This window comes from Charadrius vociferus, unplaced genomic scaffold, assembly GCF_000708025.1.
Source record: "Charadrius vociferus isolate BGI_N301 unplaced genomic scaffold, ASM70802v2 scaffold43, whole genome shotgun sequence".
Lineage (NCBI taxonomy): Eukaryota > Metazoa > Chordata > Aves > Charadriiformes > Charadriidae > Charadrius > Charadrius vociferus.
Genome location: NW_009648043.1, coordinates 7415425 through 7433425, shown reverse-complemented (window position 1 = coordinate 7433425; position 18001 = coordinate 7415425). Strand labels below are relative to the sequence as shown.

General features: G+C 38.5%; 1 protein-coding gene across 1 annotated transcript in view; it reads right to left on the bottom strand.

Annotated features, from left to right (window-relative positions):
* The window catches only part of ANKRD26 (ankyrin repeat domain 26), a 71768-nt gene that overhangs the window by 15613 nt on the left and 38154 nt on the right, over nt 1-18001 (bottom strand). The window contains exons 26-38 of the mRNA XM_009883697.1: nt 16768-17763; nt 15652-15890; nt 14649-14798; nt 13661-13694; nt 13292-13430; nt 11654-11867; nt 8161-8344; nt 7538-7684; nt 5394-6347; nt 3321-3473; nt 2199-2374; nt 1914-2007; nt 255-332 (exon numbers count right to left, since the gene is read on the bottom strand). Of these exons, the coding sequence (XP_009881999.1) occupies nt 255-332; nt 1914-2007; nt 2199-2374; nt 3321-3473; nt 5394-6347; nt 7538-7684; nt 8161-8344; nt 11654-11867; nt 13292-13430; nt 13661-13694; nt 14649-14798; nt 15652-15890; nt 16768-17763 (3558 nt within the window). The remainder of the gene's footprint in view (nt 1-254; nt 333-1913; nt 2008-2198; nt 2375-3320; nt 3474-5393; nt 6348-7537; nt 7685-8160; nt 8345-11653; nt 11868-13291; nt 13431-13660; nt 13695-14648; nt 14799-15651; nt 15891-16767; nt 17764-18001) is intronic.

The window sequence follows — 18001 nt, the reverse complement described above, 5'->3', positions numbered from 1 at the left end:
TGCCCGCTCCCCCCTGCTGGGCTGGGGGAGAGAATTCATCAGACAAATCATACTGATGAACACAAGTATCTTGCACACCACACCACAGCTACAAAACACAGCAGCAGGGCAATGAGGAAATTTACAGCCTTTTCCCTTGAGGGTGTCTTGCCCTAAAACCAGAATGGTATTTGTCAGTTGAACTGTGCCTGCACAGCCCACCTGATCTTTTCATCAAAGACTAAAACAGTCATTCACAGAAGCCAGTCACATACCTGCTGATGGTGGTGGTCCTCTGCAGCTGCTTGTGTTGTCTGTAAGCTAGTTATCAAGTCTTCCAGGCGGTTATGAACCTACAGAAGCATTAAAAGAAGCAAAAAGACACACTATGACTTTCCAGACTGAAGTTTACACCTCATTACCAAACATAAACATTACATACACCTCTTTATTCCTATAGTATTTACACCCAGCACCAAACATCAAAATGGCCTTAGTTTGATGCCACTGTAAAACTGTTAGCAATCATCACTTCTGCTGTTTGCTTTAGGGAGAGAGAACACCATGCGGGATACAAAGAATCTTCAGTGAAAACAAGCAGGAGTAGCTTTTACCATCCACAGTGCATTTGAAAACCATGCCCTGTTAACCAAAGGGGAAGGACCAGCATCGTGACTGCTTTCCCTCTTCTCTTGTCAGTATCAGTACATCACAACGTTCAACTTTCACATGTAGTTATTTTCAAAATCTCTTCAGCAAAAATTAACAACTACAGTCGTAACAAGAACCCTAGCTCACTGGTTACAATACAAAAATCATTTGCTCCGTACAGGCCACAGATGAAAACACCTTATCTGAGTTTAAATTAACCACTGCGTAGAGGCAGTGGGAAATTCCAAGGCTTTCACTTAGTTCTGCAAATGATAACACAGACATTCCTCTTCACTGTTTCATGAAAACAAACACACAGAAAGCGGCTAAAGGAAAAATAAGTCTGCACATCAAAAGCTCTGGGCAATATAATTTTTGTTCCAGTGTGATGATGCCCATCAGGCCTCCGGCACAAAGTGCCTGGCATTAATATCCCCTGTGGAATTTCCACGAGTTAACTCAATGAATACCTTTAATGATACACATTGCAACAAGCGTCTGAAACAGCATCTCATGTCACAATGGGTCTAAAGCAGACAATAGTTACACCAGCGTACTAGTGTCAAATCCTTACCTTCTAGAGCATTAAGTAGGACTTGCTACAGTAGCATGGGAAAACTCTTAAAGCCAGAAACCTGGGGAATGGACCAGGCTGCTTTCCAAGCAGACTTTATTCAGCAGAATGCAGGAACCAAACTCCCCTAGGCTCTCCAGGAAAACCTAATGTTAAAATTTCCCCACAGTGTCCTGGTTTCAGTCAGGAAAGTTAATTGTCTTTCTAGTGATTGCAGTGACAGGAATGTTAACAATACATATTGTTTTAGTTGTTGCTAGGTGATGTTTATGATTTTCAAGGACTCTTTTCAGCTTCCCATAGAAGCTGAGAAGGAACATAGACAGAATAATGGAATAGCCAAGAGAATATTCCGTACCATAGACATCATGCTCAGCATATAAATGGGGTTGGCTGGGGGAGGGGGAATCTGAGATCATTGCTCAGGATGGTGACAATTCACTAGACAGTGAGAGTGATTTGTGTCATTATTATTATTGTTATTTCCCTTTTCTATTATTGTTCCATTAAAATGTCTTTATCTCAACCAATCAGTTTTGTTTTTTTCTCCCTTTCTCCTCCTTTTTCTCCCTCTCTTGTCCCCGTCCTTCTGGGGGGGTGAGCAAGCAGCTGCTTGGTCCTTGTTGCTCGCTGGTGTTAAACCATGACACACAGAAATAGGTGATGAGGCTCAGGAGCTCACAAACAGGGAAGTTTATGACCAGCTTACTGAGGCAGAGGCTTGCAGATCTCTCTGAAGGGCTTCAATCCTATTGCTTTGTTGCTGGACTGTGGCTTCCAATCTGGCATTTTCAATTTCAAGGCTTAAAAAGAAATACAGGTTTTATTATGGAAATCCATCAGGGCACCAATTCTGTAACAACAGTGTGAAATAACATAATCTAAAATAAAAGCATCCTTCAAAATCATGTATTAACTTGATGCAACAAGGCTACCCTGTTGTTTTCACACAATCCCAGAATGCAACAAACACCTTCTTTCACTATTCTCTTACCGCTGCACATGTTCTTCCAGTTGTTTTATAGTAGTATTAGTCCCAGAAGATGCCAACAGGATGTCTTGCTGTTTCTGGGAAGAGGCCATTACTTCTCTTTCCTTATTATCCAAGGCAGTCTTCAAGTCATGAACACAATGCTCAGACTGAAGGTGCTGTTCTTCCGACTCCCGCAGCTGTAAAATCACAGTAAGAATCCACACTAGTCTGGTGAGCTTTTATGTAGAGGAGTCAACTGCTGCTGAAGAATTCAAGTTACTCCATATATCTGCACATACCCTCTACTCAAAGAACTGTAATCACTGTAAGTACATTCAAACCTTTACTTCTACTAGCAAATCAATTAAAAATGTGTTCATCATCTTTTATACTGGCCTCTCCCATCCCTGCATTGATTTCCTATAACACGCTTCTAAGCACCGACACTGCCCCTCCTACCCTTTCACTGACTCATGATACACTTCGTATCCACTTGTTTGCTCCTCTATTGAAAATATGAATTAAAAAGTTGATGCTTCTCCTAAAGTGACTTCACGACTCCCTTGTAAGGAGATTAAGATCATTTCTATTTCAGAAGTCCAGGCCCTCTATACCTCAGTTTTTGTAAGAAGACTGCAAGAGGGAGTCCCCACCTCAGAAAGCAGCTTACGCTTCACTCGCAAAATTCCGCTTAAGGATGGCAAAATATAGCAGGGCCAAACAAAGCAGAAAAAAAAAAAATGCAGAATAAGTTACAAAAGCGTTCAGAATTGACATGTTACCCAGTGGCGGGGTGTGAGAGGGACAAAGCATAGACAGCACAAAAAGCCCAAATGCAGCAGTTCAGTATTTCTATTGTTTTTCAGAAACCAGATAACCTGCTTTGCCAAACCAAATGCAATAAGCTATAGACACATCAGTTTATTTTGCAAAGCAGATTAGCAAATACAAACCTTTGTCCAACTAAGGACATAGTGTCCTCCTGTGAAAGACACAGACACTAATTTTATGAAACAGTGCAATTCATTCACACGTCATTAAATATATCCTGTTCAAGTTTTTTCTTGGGTTTTAGGACAACAGGAGCTCCTACTTTCAATGGCCACCCTCAGATTTATTCATACAGTTACAGACATTATGTACCTTGGTTTTAACCTTTTCCAATTCCTTTTGTAAGCGTAGCTTGTCTTCCTCCAGGTCACTGCGGTAGCGTGTAGTAACTTCAAGTGAAGCTTCTGACATAGATTGCTTTTTAAGAGCATCGGCAAGCTCTTGCTGCAGTTGTCTGACCATGCCCTAATTAAACAGTTAAATGAGCATGAAGAAAGTTGTAAGAACGTGAAATATACCTTAATATTAACTTGATTATACAATTAGACCTGTATGTGGATTGAACTCAAAGGTATGAAATTTTGCCCACCACCAGCAGGCACCTGCACAGACCACGACCTCTCTTCATCTTTCTCAGCTGAGCACCTCCAAACTATCAGTAGCTGTTCAGGAGGATTCTGTTTCCTAATACATAAAAAGGGCTCAAGTATTCTTCTTCTTGGAAAAATACACAAGCACCCACTGCAGTCATGTATTTTTTTCTAACAAAACCCGAAGAAATCTGTTGTGATGCAAGAGCCATAGTTTGACTGCAGATATTACTCTGATGACCAAAGGCAGGATTTTGTATTAGATCATTCTTTGTTCTATTCCTCCATTATACAAATACAATTAAATGAATACATATACCTGAAAGCTCTTTTGAGATACACTTTAAGTGTATGTTGAATCACATCCTCTTGCAGTCTTCTTACCAAGTTCATTTTAGAATAACAACTGCCTTTACACTGACAGATTAGGTTTACAAAAATCTGGACAGTTCATCTATAGATATCTCTCTAGTACCTTGAAAAGGAACCTGTTCTTTTGGTAGTAAGAATATAAAGTAATTCACAGATTAAAATGATTGACAGGACTGCCAGAGTTCTCCCCTTCTCCCCCCCCCCCCCAAAAAAAAGTAATTGACAAATGAAAAATAAGGTCCTTATCTGACACATGCCGATACTAACTCAAAGATTGCGGATTTGTTATGAAGAAGGAAATGCAATTTTAAATCACCATTCAAATCATTAAGGGCGACAAACCTCACATCAGAGTGTCTAAATACTGGATGTGATTAGTTCCTATTTTCCAGAAAGTACATTAAACAAAATGGGTAAGGCAACTTTTAAATCATTGCTCCACCTAGAATTGGTAGAATACTCTATCAATAGAGAAGACTCTGCCTACTCCTAGGAACGTATATAATAATGCATTCTCCCATTGCCTATAGCTTTTTCAACTGCCTACCTATTCCTCACTCCTACCCTGCCTTCATTCTCTTCCACCCTTTTACTTGACAAAAACCATCTACATGCAGAAATGGGAGCAATACTTCGTTCATGCATATTTGAGCAAAATAAATTACGCTAGTACTCTGCATAGGTGCATGTTTCACGCTCATGTACTCTGTGAATCTGCAGAAAGACAGTTTAACTGATGTCCTAATGAGTCTTCTGTCCAGTTAATTAGTCTTTCACAGAGCCACAAAGAAAGAACACATTTAAATATGGCTACGTATCATAAAAGAGAAGAGAAAGCTTAAGTCAGTGTCTGAAATGAACTTCTTGAGGAACAGGCAGGCCCCTTAGAGCCCCCAAAACACATAAATTAACACCTGGACACTACTAATACTCTTCAATTTTGATAGCAACTTATGGAGAAGCAATTTTTTTTTCTCTGTAGGAGCTTAGAATAAACCTCATCACTTCACCTGTCTGCATCTTCATGCCTCAACCTTTGCATATTGGTTAGTTCTTCCTTTTATACCACTCTTATTTGTGTCATCAGTGCAGTACATCTATAAAAAACATCAAATAAATAAAATAATTCTATAGGACACAAAATGGACTAAGGAAAAGAGCTGAAAAAAGTTCTAGAGAAGAATCACCTTTCTTGATCAAAGCTTAAACTTGGATACCTTTTTTCTGTTCTCTGCACAGATCTGAGCAGTAACATCCTGTTTTAGCTAAAACCTTCCACAATTCCAAGAGAAACACAACAAACCAGAACAAATCAGCATTGTTTGGTCCCATGCACATAACTTATACATGGTACATTTTAGGAAAAAAAAATATATTAAGAACTGACAAAGTTTAAATTGTTCTTTCCAAACATATACTTTACCTCTCTTTCTACTTTGTCAGTCTCATATTTAAAGACTTGTTCTCTTAAATCAGTACATTTGGCATTTAATTCCTTGTTTCTCTCTTCCACTAGGTAAACTTGTTTTTCAGTATCAGCTCTGAGTTTGTTAAAAATATCGTTAAACCGGTCCTGCACATCATTCACTACTTTTTCTTTGATGATCCCCTTGTTCTGCATATCTTCCAGTTGCTGACGGAGTAAAAGGTTTTCGCTCTGGAGCTGGGCCAATCGCTCCTGCATGGATTCTTGCTTTATCATAAATTTGCTTACTTGATCTTTCTCAAGTTGTCGAGCATGATCGCATTCCTTTGCCTGACACTGGGCTTGACTTAATTCTTTCTGTGTCATTTCTAAAAGCAATGTTTTTTCTCTGAGCGTTTGTTTCAACTGATGAAGCTCATTTTCTAGACTATTTGCTTTGCTTTCAGCTTTACTCAGCTGCTGAGACAAGCTCTTGTTGGTTTCTCGCACATCAGAGAGGTCATGATGGAGCTTGTCTTGCAAGCGAAGCCATTCATCACGTTCTCTCTGAAATGTTCGTTCGACATCACTTTTTGATGACTGATGACGTTCGAGTTCTTGAACAGTAGTGTTCAGGCGGGAACGAAATGATTCAATTTCCGTCTCTAGTCTGTCTTTGCTTTCTTTTGTCTGCTCAAGTTTGGAAGTTAGCACCGCAGATTCTGTCTTTAATAAGTTCAGCTGTCCATTATACTGAAAAACTGTTTGTGTTAAGGCTTCCTCGTTCAGCTTAAGTTCCTTTTTGAGATCTTCATTTTTTTCCTTCAAGGTCTCATTTTCCTCTAAATATTTTCCTTCTTCCTCCTGGTGCCTAAGTCTTACTTGATCAAGTTCTAGTCTTAGCATTGCAATCTCATCTTGCAGTAACTGATTTTTGTACAACAGATCCTTTTCTCTCTCAGTGTCGGATTCCTGAATGACAGGGAACATTAATAAATAGCCAGTTGGGAAATGAATCTACAAAACCACTTCAGCATTAAAATGCATTTTAACATTTCTAATACTGAAGCATGACTTCAAAGATGAGAGTGAAATTTCAGGTCATACATAAGCTACTCTTTGAACCTATGCACGTATACAATGTATGCACACAATGGAAACGTAACATACCCTTAAGACCTAAATGAACATCCCAGATATACAGTGCCTTTTTTTTTTTGTTCTTAAACTAGCAAACAAGCAATAAAGATATTCAAAGTATCTCAAGTATAAAGCTTTTAAAAATGACAGTGCTTTCTTGTGTGTGCATGCCTTTCAGGTTAATTTAGCTGTGTTACAAATCTGGTAAAAACAAGGCTAAAAGGTTATTTTCCTTCTCAAATGTCTTCTTAACACTTACCCCTTTGTTATCCTGAACGTTAACTATACAACTCAATCATCCCTGGAATGCAAGTCCTGTATATTTCCTGTTATTTAAATATATAACTTTTTTCCACAAAAACATATTCACCCTACATTTATTGGGCAGCACAGCTGAGAACAAATGATTCTTACAAGCACTGCACATTCTTAGTAAATTCAGTAAACTCTTTTCAAGATTTTTTTTTGTACAGTGTTTATGATTTCTTTTTCTCTTCCAATTATTCTAACCACTACAGAGAGTTTAATTCATTGCTGATATTCCTTCATAAAATTTTGGTATGTGGATGTGGAAAAGAAAGGCATACTTGAAGAAAGCAAATTTGATAAGGGAATAAGTAATTAAAAAAACAAATGACAGGAACACCAAGAGTCAGTGGTTCAACAACTTCCTGGTCAACCTTGGCATAGGTAGGTAGGTGTTTCACTGCTATAAACCTTAAAAAGTGATGATAAAATGTCTATGAAATGAAAAATAACAGATGACTTAAGACACTGTAAATAGTGTCTCCTATTAGTTTCATACTTCCACATCCAATTCAGGTACATACAGAACTGATGATGCTTTCCAGAATTTTTAAAGACACAACGGAAAACAGAAAAGGTATTTACACAGTTAAGTTACACTGATAAACTGTAAATAATCTATCAAGAAGCTGAAAAAGTTACAAAAGATTTATTATGACTTTAGAACTAACATGGTAAAATTTAATTAATTAGAAAAAAAAAAAAAATCTGCTTACTTCTGAATTTTTTCCTATAGTTCTTCTTGTCTCTTCTTCTAGTTCCTTTTGTCTCCAAAGGTGGTTGTTCAAAATTCCTTCTTGCAGGGCTCTGGCACTCTTTTCCTGAGAGAGCTGTCTCTGTGTTTCATCACGCTCTTCTTCAACCTACAGTAATACAATTAAACTACTTGCATCCTACGAAAAATCAGAGCTAGCAATATCTTCCCATTCTCTTTTGCATTCTTGCAAATATTTCTGCTTCCCCACAGTTATCATAATCCATCTATAAATAATATAGTTTAATTTTCTTCTGAAAAAAATAAGAAACACAATGTTTTGTAGTAATTTAGAAAAATAACTCAAAGTCAGGTTTTGCCTGAAATACAAATGAAACCTAAATTTCACAAAAGGAGGAAAGGAACTTGCAAAGAAAGGGGGGGAATAAAAAAAGAGAGAGAGAGAAAAAAAGAACAGACCACTTGTGAACCAACTGTTCTCAACCGTCCTCAAAATTTCGCAATACTTATCCAATGCCTCTTCCATGAACAAAGCACCTCCTTCTTTAGGCATGTTGGAACACAATACCAATTAAAAGGAAGCAGAAATAAGATGACAAGTGTTTAACTCATTACTTAATATACCTGTTTCAAGAGCTTTCTCAGTGTTATTAGCTCCATTTCTAAATTCCTTGAGTGTAACTCAAGTTGCTGTTTCTCCTCCATCTCTTTACAATATTGATCTTCTTTCTTGCTGAGTTTTTCTCTTGTTTTCTCATATAGCGTTTCTACTCTGAGTCTCTTTTCCTCTTCTTGTTTCAAAGTAAATCTGAGATTTAACAGAATATTTGAGAAACTAAAGGACTGATACAAAAAGTAGGTATTCCACATTATGAACTTGCAGACAACTCAAACCATAAAAATGTGACATCTTTTCAGATTTTGTATTTTTGCTGTAATTTTTAACTTTTTAAAAAATTCTAACTTCCTTCCATTATCTACGGTATCAGTTGTACAAGATACAGAAATAAACGAGTGATTTGTCATTTATTTGTAAGTAAGTTTATATAGGTAAATGTAATTTGCATTTTTTTTTTGTAAATCATCTTCATATTACAGAGATTTCATTCAAAAAGAATTCGTTGTCTTATCAGATCAAAGCATCGTAAGTTTTTACTGTGATTAATATATTTTCGTAATATGCTGAGCATTGCCTACATATTAGATGTAGTTGTCATCTACCTTGACTTTAGCAAGGCTTTTGACACTGTCTCCCATAACATCCTCATTAGGAAGCCGAGGAAGTGTGGGCTAGATGAGGTGACAGTGAGGTGGATCGAGAGCTGGCTGTGTGACAGGACTCAGAGGGCTGTGATCAGTGGCAGGGAGTCTAGCTGGAGGCCTGTAACCAGTGGTGTCCCCCAGGGGCCAATACTCAGTCCCATTTTGTTCAATATATTCATTAATGACCTGGATGAGGGGACAGAGCGTATCCTCAGCAAGTTCACTGATGATACCAAACTGGGAGGGGTGGCTGACACTCCAGAGGGCCGCGCTGCCATTCAGCGTGACCTGGACAGGCTGGAGAGCTGGGCAGAGAGGAACCTAATGAGGTTCAACATAAGCAAGTGCAGGGTCCTGTATCTGGGGAGGAAGAATGCCAGGCACCAGTATAGGTTAGGGGTGGACCTGCTGGGAAGTAGCTCTGAGGAGAAGGATCTGGGGGTCCTGGTAGATAGTAAATTGTCCATGAGCCAGCAATGTGCCCTTGTCGCCAAAAAAGCCAATGGAATCCTGGGCTGCAGAGGGAAGAGTGTGACCAGTAGGTCGAGGGAGGTCATTCTCCCCCCTCTACTCTGCACTGGTAAAGCCACAACTGGAATACTGTGTCCAGTTTTGGGCTCCCCAGTTCAAGAGGGACAGGGAACTGCTGAAGCGAGTCCAGCTAAGGGCAACCAAGATGATTGAGGGATTGGAGCATCTCCCTTATGAGGAAAGGCTGAGAGAGCTGGGACTCTTTAGCCTGGAGAAGAGAAGGCTGAGGCATACAAGTATCTAAAGGGTGGGTTGAAGGAGGATGGAGCCAGACTCATTTCAGTGGTTCCCAGTGACAGGCCGAGGGGCAATGGGCACAAGTTGGAACATAGGAAGTTCCGTTCCAACACACGGAAAAACTTCTTTACAGTTCGGGTGACAGAGCACTGGCACAGGCTGCCCAGGGAGGTTGTGGAGTCCCCTTCTCTGGAGATTTTCAAAACCCGCCTGGATGCAGTCCTGAGTAATGTGCTCTAGGCAGTCCTGCTTTGGCAGGGGAGTTGGACTAGATGATCTCTAGAGGTCCCTTCCAACTCTGAAAATTCTGTGATTCTGGATTCAATGATTGCAAGTAATACTGACGAAGCAGGGCACCACTTATCTGTCACAGACCCTACAATTTTTTAGAAAGCTTTCTGTAGATCCAAAACAACTACTGACCATAGGAAGAGTAAGCAGTTTCTATTTACTCAAGAATTACGTCAGTGTCCAAAAACAGATTTAGAAATGCATACGGTTTAAGCTTAATACAATCAAAAATAGTTTTAAACCTCAATGGATCTACATCTGGGAGAAACAACAGCAATTTCATTTTGAAGTCAATTTATAATGAAAGTCTTAGGGAATGTAAACTTCTTTACTAACTAAAACAATCAGCAATAAACACCAACATGGTAAAAAGTGGTCCATGGTGTGTCCACGGTACCCAAACAAGAAAGCAGTTTTAGGTTTGATAATTATTTTGAATATTTTTCTGATATTCTTGCAACGTTCATCAAGAAAAAAAAAAAATAATCAAGTATTAACATAAGGAAAGAGCTGCCAATTGAAAATCTGCTTTAGAAATTCTGCAAAACAAGTACCAGCAATTACTAATAAATTATTCCAAAGACTGACAGTAACATTTGTATTTGAATGGTTTATATTGCAAGGAAAAAGGTTTACATATAATTCTTAGTGTAATTTCACAAAAAGTATAGCTTTTAAAAGTGTAAATTTAGCATTGCCTTAAGAACTTATTTACAATGAAAATGTTAATTCTTTGTAATTGATAGATATTTGGGAATTTTGAAAAAACAGTTGGGAGTCAAATCCAGGGCAAGCTGGGACTGGCTTTGTCTTCCTCACAACCCTCTTCCACATACTGGAAGGCACAACTCCTTGAAGCTCAGTTCCCTCAGCCTCTCCCTCACAGGGCTGGTGCTCCTGCTCCCTGACCAGCTTGGTAGCTCTCTGCTGAACTTGCACGTACGGATTAAGATCTCTCTTGTATTGGGAGGTCAAAAATTGGACCCAGTGCTCTAGATACAGTTCAGCAAATGATGAGTAGGGGCAGACAATCATTCCCCCCAATCTCCTGGCTCTGCTGCTCTTAATACAGCTCAGAATGCCGTTGGCTGCCTCAGCTGCCAGCTCATACTGGCTCATGTTGAGCTTTTTCTCTGCCAAGACCGCCAGGGCCTTCTCAGCAAGCTCCCCAGCCAGGCCATCTCATCGTACATCTTCACAAGGGGATCTTCCTTTCCAAGTGCAGGGCTTTGCGTGTGTTCTTGCTGAATTTCATACAGTGCCTGCTGGCTGCTCTTGTCTGAAGTGATGACAACAGCAATGAAAAACCTCACACGATCCAGGTCTAGCTCAGGAGTATGGGGAAGGGGGCAATCCCCAATTTGACCTTTCAAATAAAAAAAAAACCAAGCAAGCAAGCAAATGTTCTAAGCTCTGTTCTGAGTTACGCTCTGAGGAGTTACCAGAATTCCTAATATTATACACCACCAGAAGCTGCAAAGACAAAATTAAAAAAAAAAAAATTCTCATATAAATCTCTCTTATAAATCTCATTTTCCCATACATACTCTCTTGTTCTCTTGTATTGCTATAAAAAAAAAAGTTAAAACAACATCCAGAAGATTTTATATGGAGCTAATATCCAACCCTTTCTCCCCCCTGACGTTATGTCCCTTATAGCATAACTCATCCACGGGATTCAAAAATCTCAAACCCTAAACATGAGAAACTTCTCATCCTACTGCTTGTACCATCAGCATCTTCTGAACACGAACAGTGACAAAATAACACATTATCAGAATGCAAAGTTACATACTTAAGGCTTTGGATATCACTTTTCCATTCCACTTCTTGGTGAGCCAATATGGATTTCAAATCTTGAGTCTCTTCTGCTATTAATTGTGACTCCTCCTTTTCACTTTCCAATTTCCTTACTTCTCTCCAGACAGCTGTATACCGATTTCTTTCACGTTCTATTATCTGTTCATATTCAAGAAGTATGTTTTGAATCTTCAACAAAACAGCAGAACCTGTTTTGAGATAGAAAAGGCACAAAGCTGCGCATATGCTCAAATACTTTCCAGCGTACAAATTATTTAATGCTTTGCTGTATTGGGTGTAGGCAGCAAGGTTTTGGTTGCGGGAAGACTGCAGGTAGTGGGGAGGTCTCTGTGAGAAGAGGCCGGGGATTGCCCTGTGCCAGACACAGCCAGTTCCAACGGACCCACCGCAGGGCACAGCTGAGCCTTTCGGCCACGCTGGTGGCACCCCCAGGAAAACATATTTAGGAAAGGGCAAAAACACCACACAGGCAGAGGAGGAAGGGGAAAAGAATGTTAAAAACAGCCCTGTGAGCACCCAGGCAGTGAAGAAGTAGGGGGAGGAGGTGCTCCTGGTGCCAGAGCAGAGATTCCCCTGCAGCCCATGGAGACACCATGATGGAGCAGATATCCACAATGCAGCACCGTGGAAGATCCAATGCCAGAGCAAGTGGATATTTCCTGAAGGACCTGCAGCCCATGGAGAGCCCAGGCTGGAGCAGATTTTCCCTGAAGGGACTGCAGGCCACAGAAGGACTCACGCTGGAGCAGAAGAACAGTGTGAGAAAGAAGGAGCAGCAGAGGGAAACTGCGATATCCTGACTGCAAACCCCTGCCTTCCTGCGCTGCTTGGGGAGGGGTAGGGGAGCCAGGAGTAGAGTGAAGTTGACCTTGAGAAGGGGGTGCTGGGGAGGTGTTCTTTTATTTTTGTTGTCTTTGTTTCTAACTATCCAAATCTATTTTAATTGGCAACAAATTAAGTTAAGTTTCCCCATGTGAAGTCTGTTTTGCCTGTGACAGTAACTGGTAAGTGATAGCCCTGCCTTTGGACTGATCCTTGAGCTTTTTCACCCTATTTCATCCTGTTGAGGAGCAGCAGTGAGAGAGCAGCTGGGTGGGAGTTTGGCCTTTAGCCAAGTTTTTAACCCTTGCCTAACAAAATTTTAGCATAGGTTAGTAGGCGTAGTAAGTGATGCTTATATTTATAATAGTGCCATGTGTATATATGCAAGCACCTTACCACAGCTGATTTTATATGCATACATATCTACGCAAAGCTGTTACTTTGCTGCACTATCTGTCATGAGCTATTGAGGGGATACAAAGAGGAAAAAGAAGCTCTTGGTAACTTTTGATGACTGCATTAGAGGGAGCTGAACTGTACTTTGCAAGAACCTGCTCTCCAGCTCTGAGTAGACAGAGAACCAATGGTAAAGTAAGACATGTTTGCTGACAATACAGGCAGACATCTGAGGTTAGGTGAGATAATTTCACACCTTTTGAGGGGGATCTCTAATCATAAAGAAATACTAGATTGAAATGTAAAACTAAAATACCTAGGAATGCATACAAAGAAATCATGTTTTAAAAGAGGAACTTGTAACAGCTGAAGACAAAGTGACCTGAAAACATACCCGTATGATCCACACTAAGCTGTTCTAACAGCAACATCGCCTCCTTATAGGTTGAAGTTGGTAATTCAACATCCTCTGAAGTTGTGTCAGATGAGTGAGTTAAATCAAGGTCATCGGTTACATCCATTTGTATGCTGACCTACAAACAATACAGTATTTTCTGTATACAATTATATAGTACTACACGTCATTACAAACGCATGAATGATTCATTCTCTCATTCACAGTCCATAGATTTGGCTTAAATATGCTGAAGTTGCACACTAGCAGCAATTTGTGCATCTCCTTGATCACTACATAAATGCTCTTTCGATCTAAGTGATTAAAAGCCGATACAAATTCTTTACCAAGAAACTAATTTTACCGTACCTTGTTCTTTTCACTCCCTGTTTTTGCTGCAGGTCTGGAAAACAGAAATATACTTCAGTACTAGAATGCTTATATTGCATTATAAACAATATCTAAAGTTGCTCTGAAAACTTAATTTCAGAAGTGAATTAAACTAAAATTTAATATAAGAATTTTGTTAGGTGTAGTTGAAAACTGAAAAAAATTTGTGTACTATCATGTCTATTGGAAGGCTATTTTTTCCACAAGCTGTTAAGCAAATAGTTGAAATAACGGTTCTCTGCAGTTCACTCACAGTGATAGGAATCCTACAGCTACAGATACGAAGATACACAGTTATGTGCATTCCTGGTTTAATACTAGAGGTTTAGCTCTCTTCAATGTTGAGAATCCTTCTCTTACAAGTCAAAGAAGTGTAATTTTGGATTCTCCAGTGTACTGGGTCTGGCTGGGATGGAATTAATTTTCTTCATAGCAGCCCACACTCTGCTGTGTGTTACATTTCTGACCAAACCAGTATTGATAACACACCAATGCTATAGCTGTTGCTGAACAGTGCTTGTACATTGTCAACACCTTCGGCTTCTCATTTTGCCTCCCGTGCAAGTAAGTTCAGGGTGGGTAAGAAGTTGGGAAAAGACACAGCTGAAAAAAAAAAAAAAAAGGCAGAAAAAAACGGAGATGCTTGCAGTGAAAGAGTAATTTTGCTCTTTTTATGTCTCTCCTCTGCCTTTTTAAAAATATAAAACATATATATTTATGCATGTGCACACACTCAGGTAATTCTTCAGAATTTTTGCACATCTGACTTTCACATTAACTTTACTAGTATGTTCAAAGCACTCTAAGCAAAAAGGAAGTGGTTTTGAATACAAAGGCCATCAGGTAGTGTTGTCACATAAAAGAACAAGAATCATTGTTCACATCAGGTGTACAAACTTACCTTTAGCTTTCAGGTCAATTTTTACCATTAGCAAGTTTTAGTTATAACATTGTTTATATTCAGTACCTTCCTTCATCTTGAGACGTTTCACTGAAAGTGCTATCATCCAGTTCTTGAAAATGATCCCCACTGGCAGACCTCATCTGCTGATTAGCCTTCTGCTTGGAAGCCTGTCTTTTATTTTTCTTTGCAACTTTGGCATGCAGGGCAAATTTACTACATTAAACAGAAAGGAAAAAAAAATAAATCACCAATTGAGTAGCTTTACAGAAAATATTTCTGTGAAACTGACATACTTAAGAGGATGCCCAGAAATAACTGACATGAAAAATGTCTATGATAAAACACAGACTTGACTACAATGATCGTGGAAATTACTGAAGTATTTAAAAAAACTTCCCCTAGGAACAAAGGGGAAAGGCAGAATCTGAGCTAGATTCAGGTAAGCTGGATCATATCTAATATCCCCATGAGAGGAAGTATATAGAGCAGAGATTCCTTTGAAGGACAGACAGGAAAAAAACTCCTGCTTCGGGTTACAATAAAAATATCTGTGCCTTCTTCAAACTTTTGAGATTGGCTTGGTACTATCATCTTTTCTCTTTTCCTAACAAAGAGCATCTGAATTTAATGAAACGGAAAACACCAACTGCATGGAGATCACTAAAATCACCTAGAGAATGGAGAAAGCAAAGTAAACTGCAAGTTTCTACTTTTCTTTCCCGGATGGCCATTTCCTACAAAAATAACTGGCTTTTGCAGTCTCTAACTCTGGTTTTGGAGATGACTTTTGCCTTGGTATTGACAAGGAAAGCTACAGGAATTTGGTTTCTCTTTTTTTTTTTCTTTATTTTAAAGCAGGCAATAAATTTGAACCTCCATTACGAGCTTAGTTTTTTCTAAAAATTTTTTGTTTCTTAAATGGTTGAGAAGCAGTGCGCTACTCAGTATGGCTTTCAGTACTGAGGAAACTACTTCAACTACTATAATATTAGAAAACCTAAAAGATACTTAAGTAGTACTACAAATAAGAACTAGAGATTATTTCCTTAGTTTCCTTAGTTATTACCCTTTCAGTGGCATTTTAATCAATTTTGATCTCTCCTCAGATGAAAAATTCTTTTTGTCTTTTTCTTCTACAGTGTTTTCATTCTCCATTTTCAAACAGTCATCCTTCTTTAGAGTAAGCTTTTGTTTCATTTGCTGATCAGTTATGTTGCCTGGTGGTGTATTTAACTTATCAAGATCTTCCTGTTTTGCCACCGCCTGCGTTTTGAGACATCTTTGTTTGCTTTTTTCCTTCTCAACCTACAAAAAGAAAGTTAAGCTTCATATATTTCTCAGTATTTCTAGAAGAGAGAAACACCATATCCCAAATGGAATAATTCAGGGTTTACCTCTGAAATAATATAAAATAAAAAAAAAAATAATTCATATAGAGAAGCATTTTCACAAAATTACATTACAAAGTGTATTAAGTCATTTGAAGTACTTTGAATTCACTCATGAGTACAGAGATAACAAAAACATAGCCCTTAGAAAGAAAACAATAATGTATCTTAAAACATGAACAACAAAAAAGTGAAAGCATTACTGATGGACAAAGAGTTAGAAGGACGGCACAATGTTAGTTGTGAAAACACAGAAAAAAAAAAAAAAATCAAGTGAAGTGTGCTGGTCTAATGCTTCCTTAAGGCGGGGGGGGGAATATATATATATATATATTTAAAAAAAAAAAAAAAAAAAAGAGAATCCAAACACACAAGCAGAAATTGTTTCACAGCAAACAGGAATTTTAGCAAAGGGCAATGAAGACACACCATGCGGAAATCACAGCAAATGAATAGATCAGTCAAGACCCTGTTCAGAAGCTATTTTCATTCTTTGATTCAGAATCAGAACTGATGTAATTGTGTGCATTTCTTTTTATGGCAATGAAGTGATAACTACTTACACTGGAACTGAGTGCCACCTATTGTTAGACTGGAACAATAATGTATTCTGTTTTCCAAAAATGGGGAAAAGGACAACTCTCCACTGCTCTTTACTCATAACTAGTGTATTTCCATTAAAATAAAAACCAATTTGCACAAAACATCTTCCCTTAATGATGAATAGCTAAAATGAACAGGACCATTGATATGGAGAAAGACTAAAGAATAAGGAGTAGCAGGTGAACTTCTACCTCTTTTTGCAGCTGTACCTTCTCTTTCTCCAAAGCCAGGAATACTATTTGCAGCATTCCTACCTTACTCTTAAATCTTTCCATATCTTGTTTTAGCTCTTCATCAAGATTCCTTTTCAGCATTCCACACGATTGCTGAGAATTTGCAAAAAGACTTTTGATTTCTGTTTCTCCTATTTTATCATTGTCAATAAGGCAGTCCCTGGAAACATCACCGTTAAATCCAGAGTCTTTTCCAAGTTTCCTTTCTGTTACAAAAAGTGTGTTTTCATCACTGGTAGAAACAGGTCTTATTTTAGGAAGAATATTAGAAACATCATTCAAACTACTTGTTTTTAAGCTATGTCTCAGGGAGTATTCAGGACTTCCTCCTACATTTCTACTACTTGCATTTTCATTCTCTCCCATTTCCACAGCAGGCATTTTCTTTTCCTCTCCTTTTGCTAGAGGCACCTTTGTATTATCGGTATCATTTGTGCTGTCTTCTTCATCAGTACTCCAGGTATCTTCCATGTTTGCATTTAAGTTATTTTGATCAGGAAGGACACCAAGATTTGGAATTACAATTTCCATTTTGGGTACTTTTCCACCTAGCATAAGTTTAGTATCTCCAAATTGACCTTTACTTTCTAACTTATTACTTGATTCTGTCGCACAAGATGAAGCAACATGAGAACTCTTCAATTCTTCACTGAGGCCATCTTCTGACATTTCTTCCACAAGTGAAGTAGTTTTCCCAGTTTCATTAATTTCACCAAACAGCTGCTTCAGCTCTGCTGTAATGTTTTTAAAATTTGTTTTCAACTCCCTTTTCTCATTTTCAACCCACATTCTTTCATATCTTTCTTCCCAAGGTTTTGGACTTAACTGCTTGGCAGCACTGTGCGATTCCTCGTTTTCTGCTAGGGCTTCCTGATGTGAAATTTCTGCTTTGTCAGTCTGATTTTCATGTGCTGCTTGTTCTATCAAGTTGGTAGTTTCTAAAATACATTTATCCTTAAGTAAACAGGTACAGACAGAAAGATTACCAAGAAAAAGGAAGTTACAGTTAATCTAGGTAATTGGTGTTGCAAACTCAACCTATCATATGATACAAATAATAGAAATAAGACATTTTGAAAGCAAGTTTTATACTAAAAATCAAAGTAAAAATTCACTGAATCATCCTTTTCTTAAAAATAAAAGAACTTTAGAGACAACAGTTTTTCTTGGCTTAGATTTGTCTGGACATTAG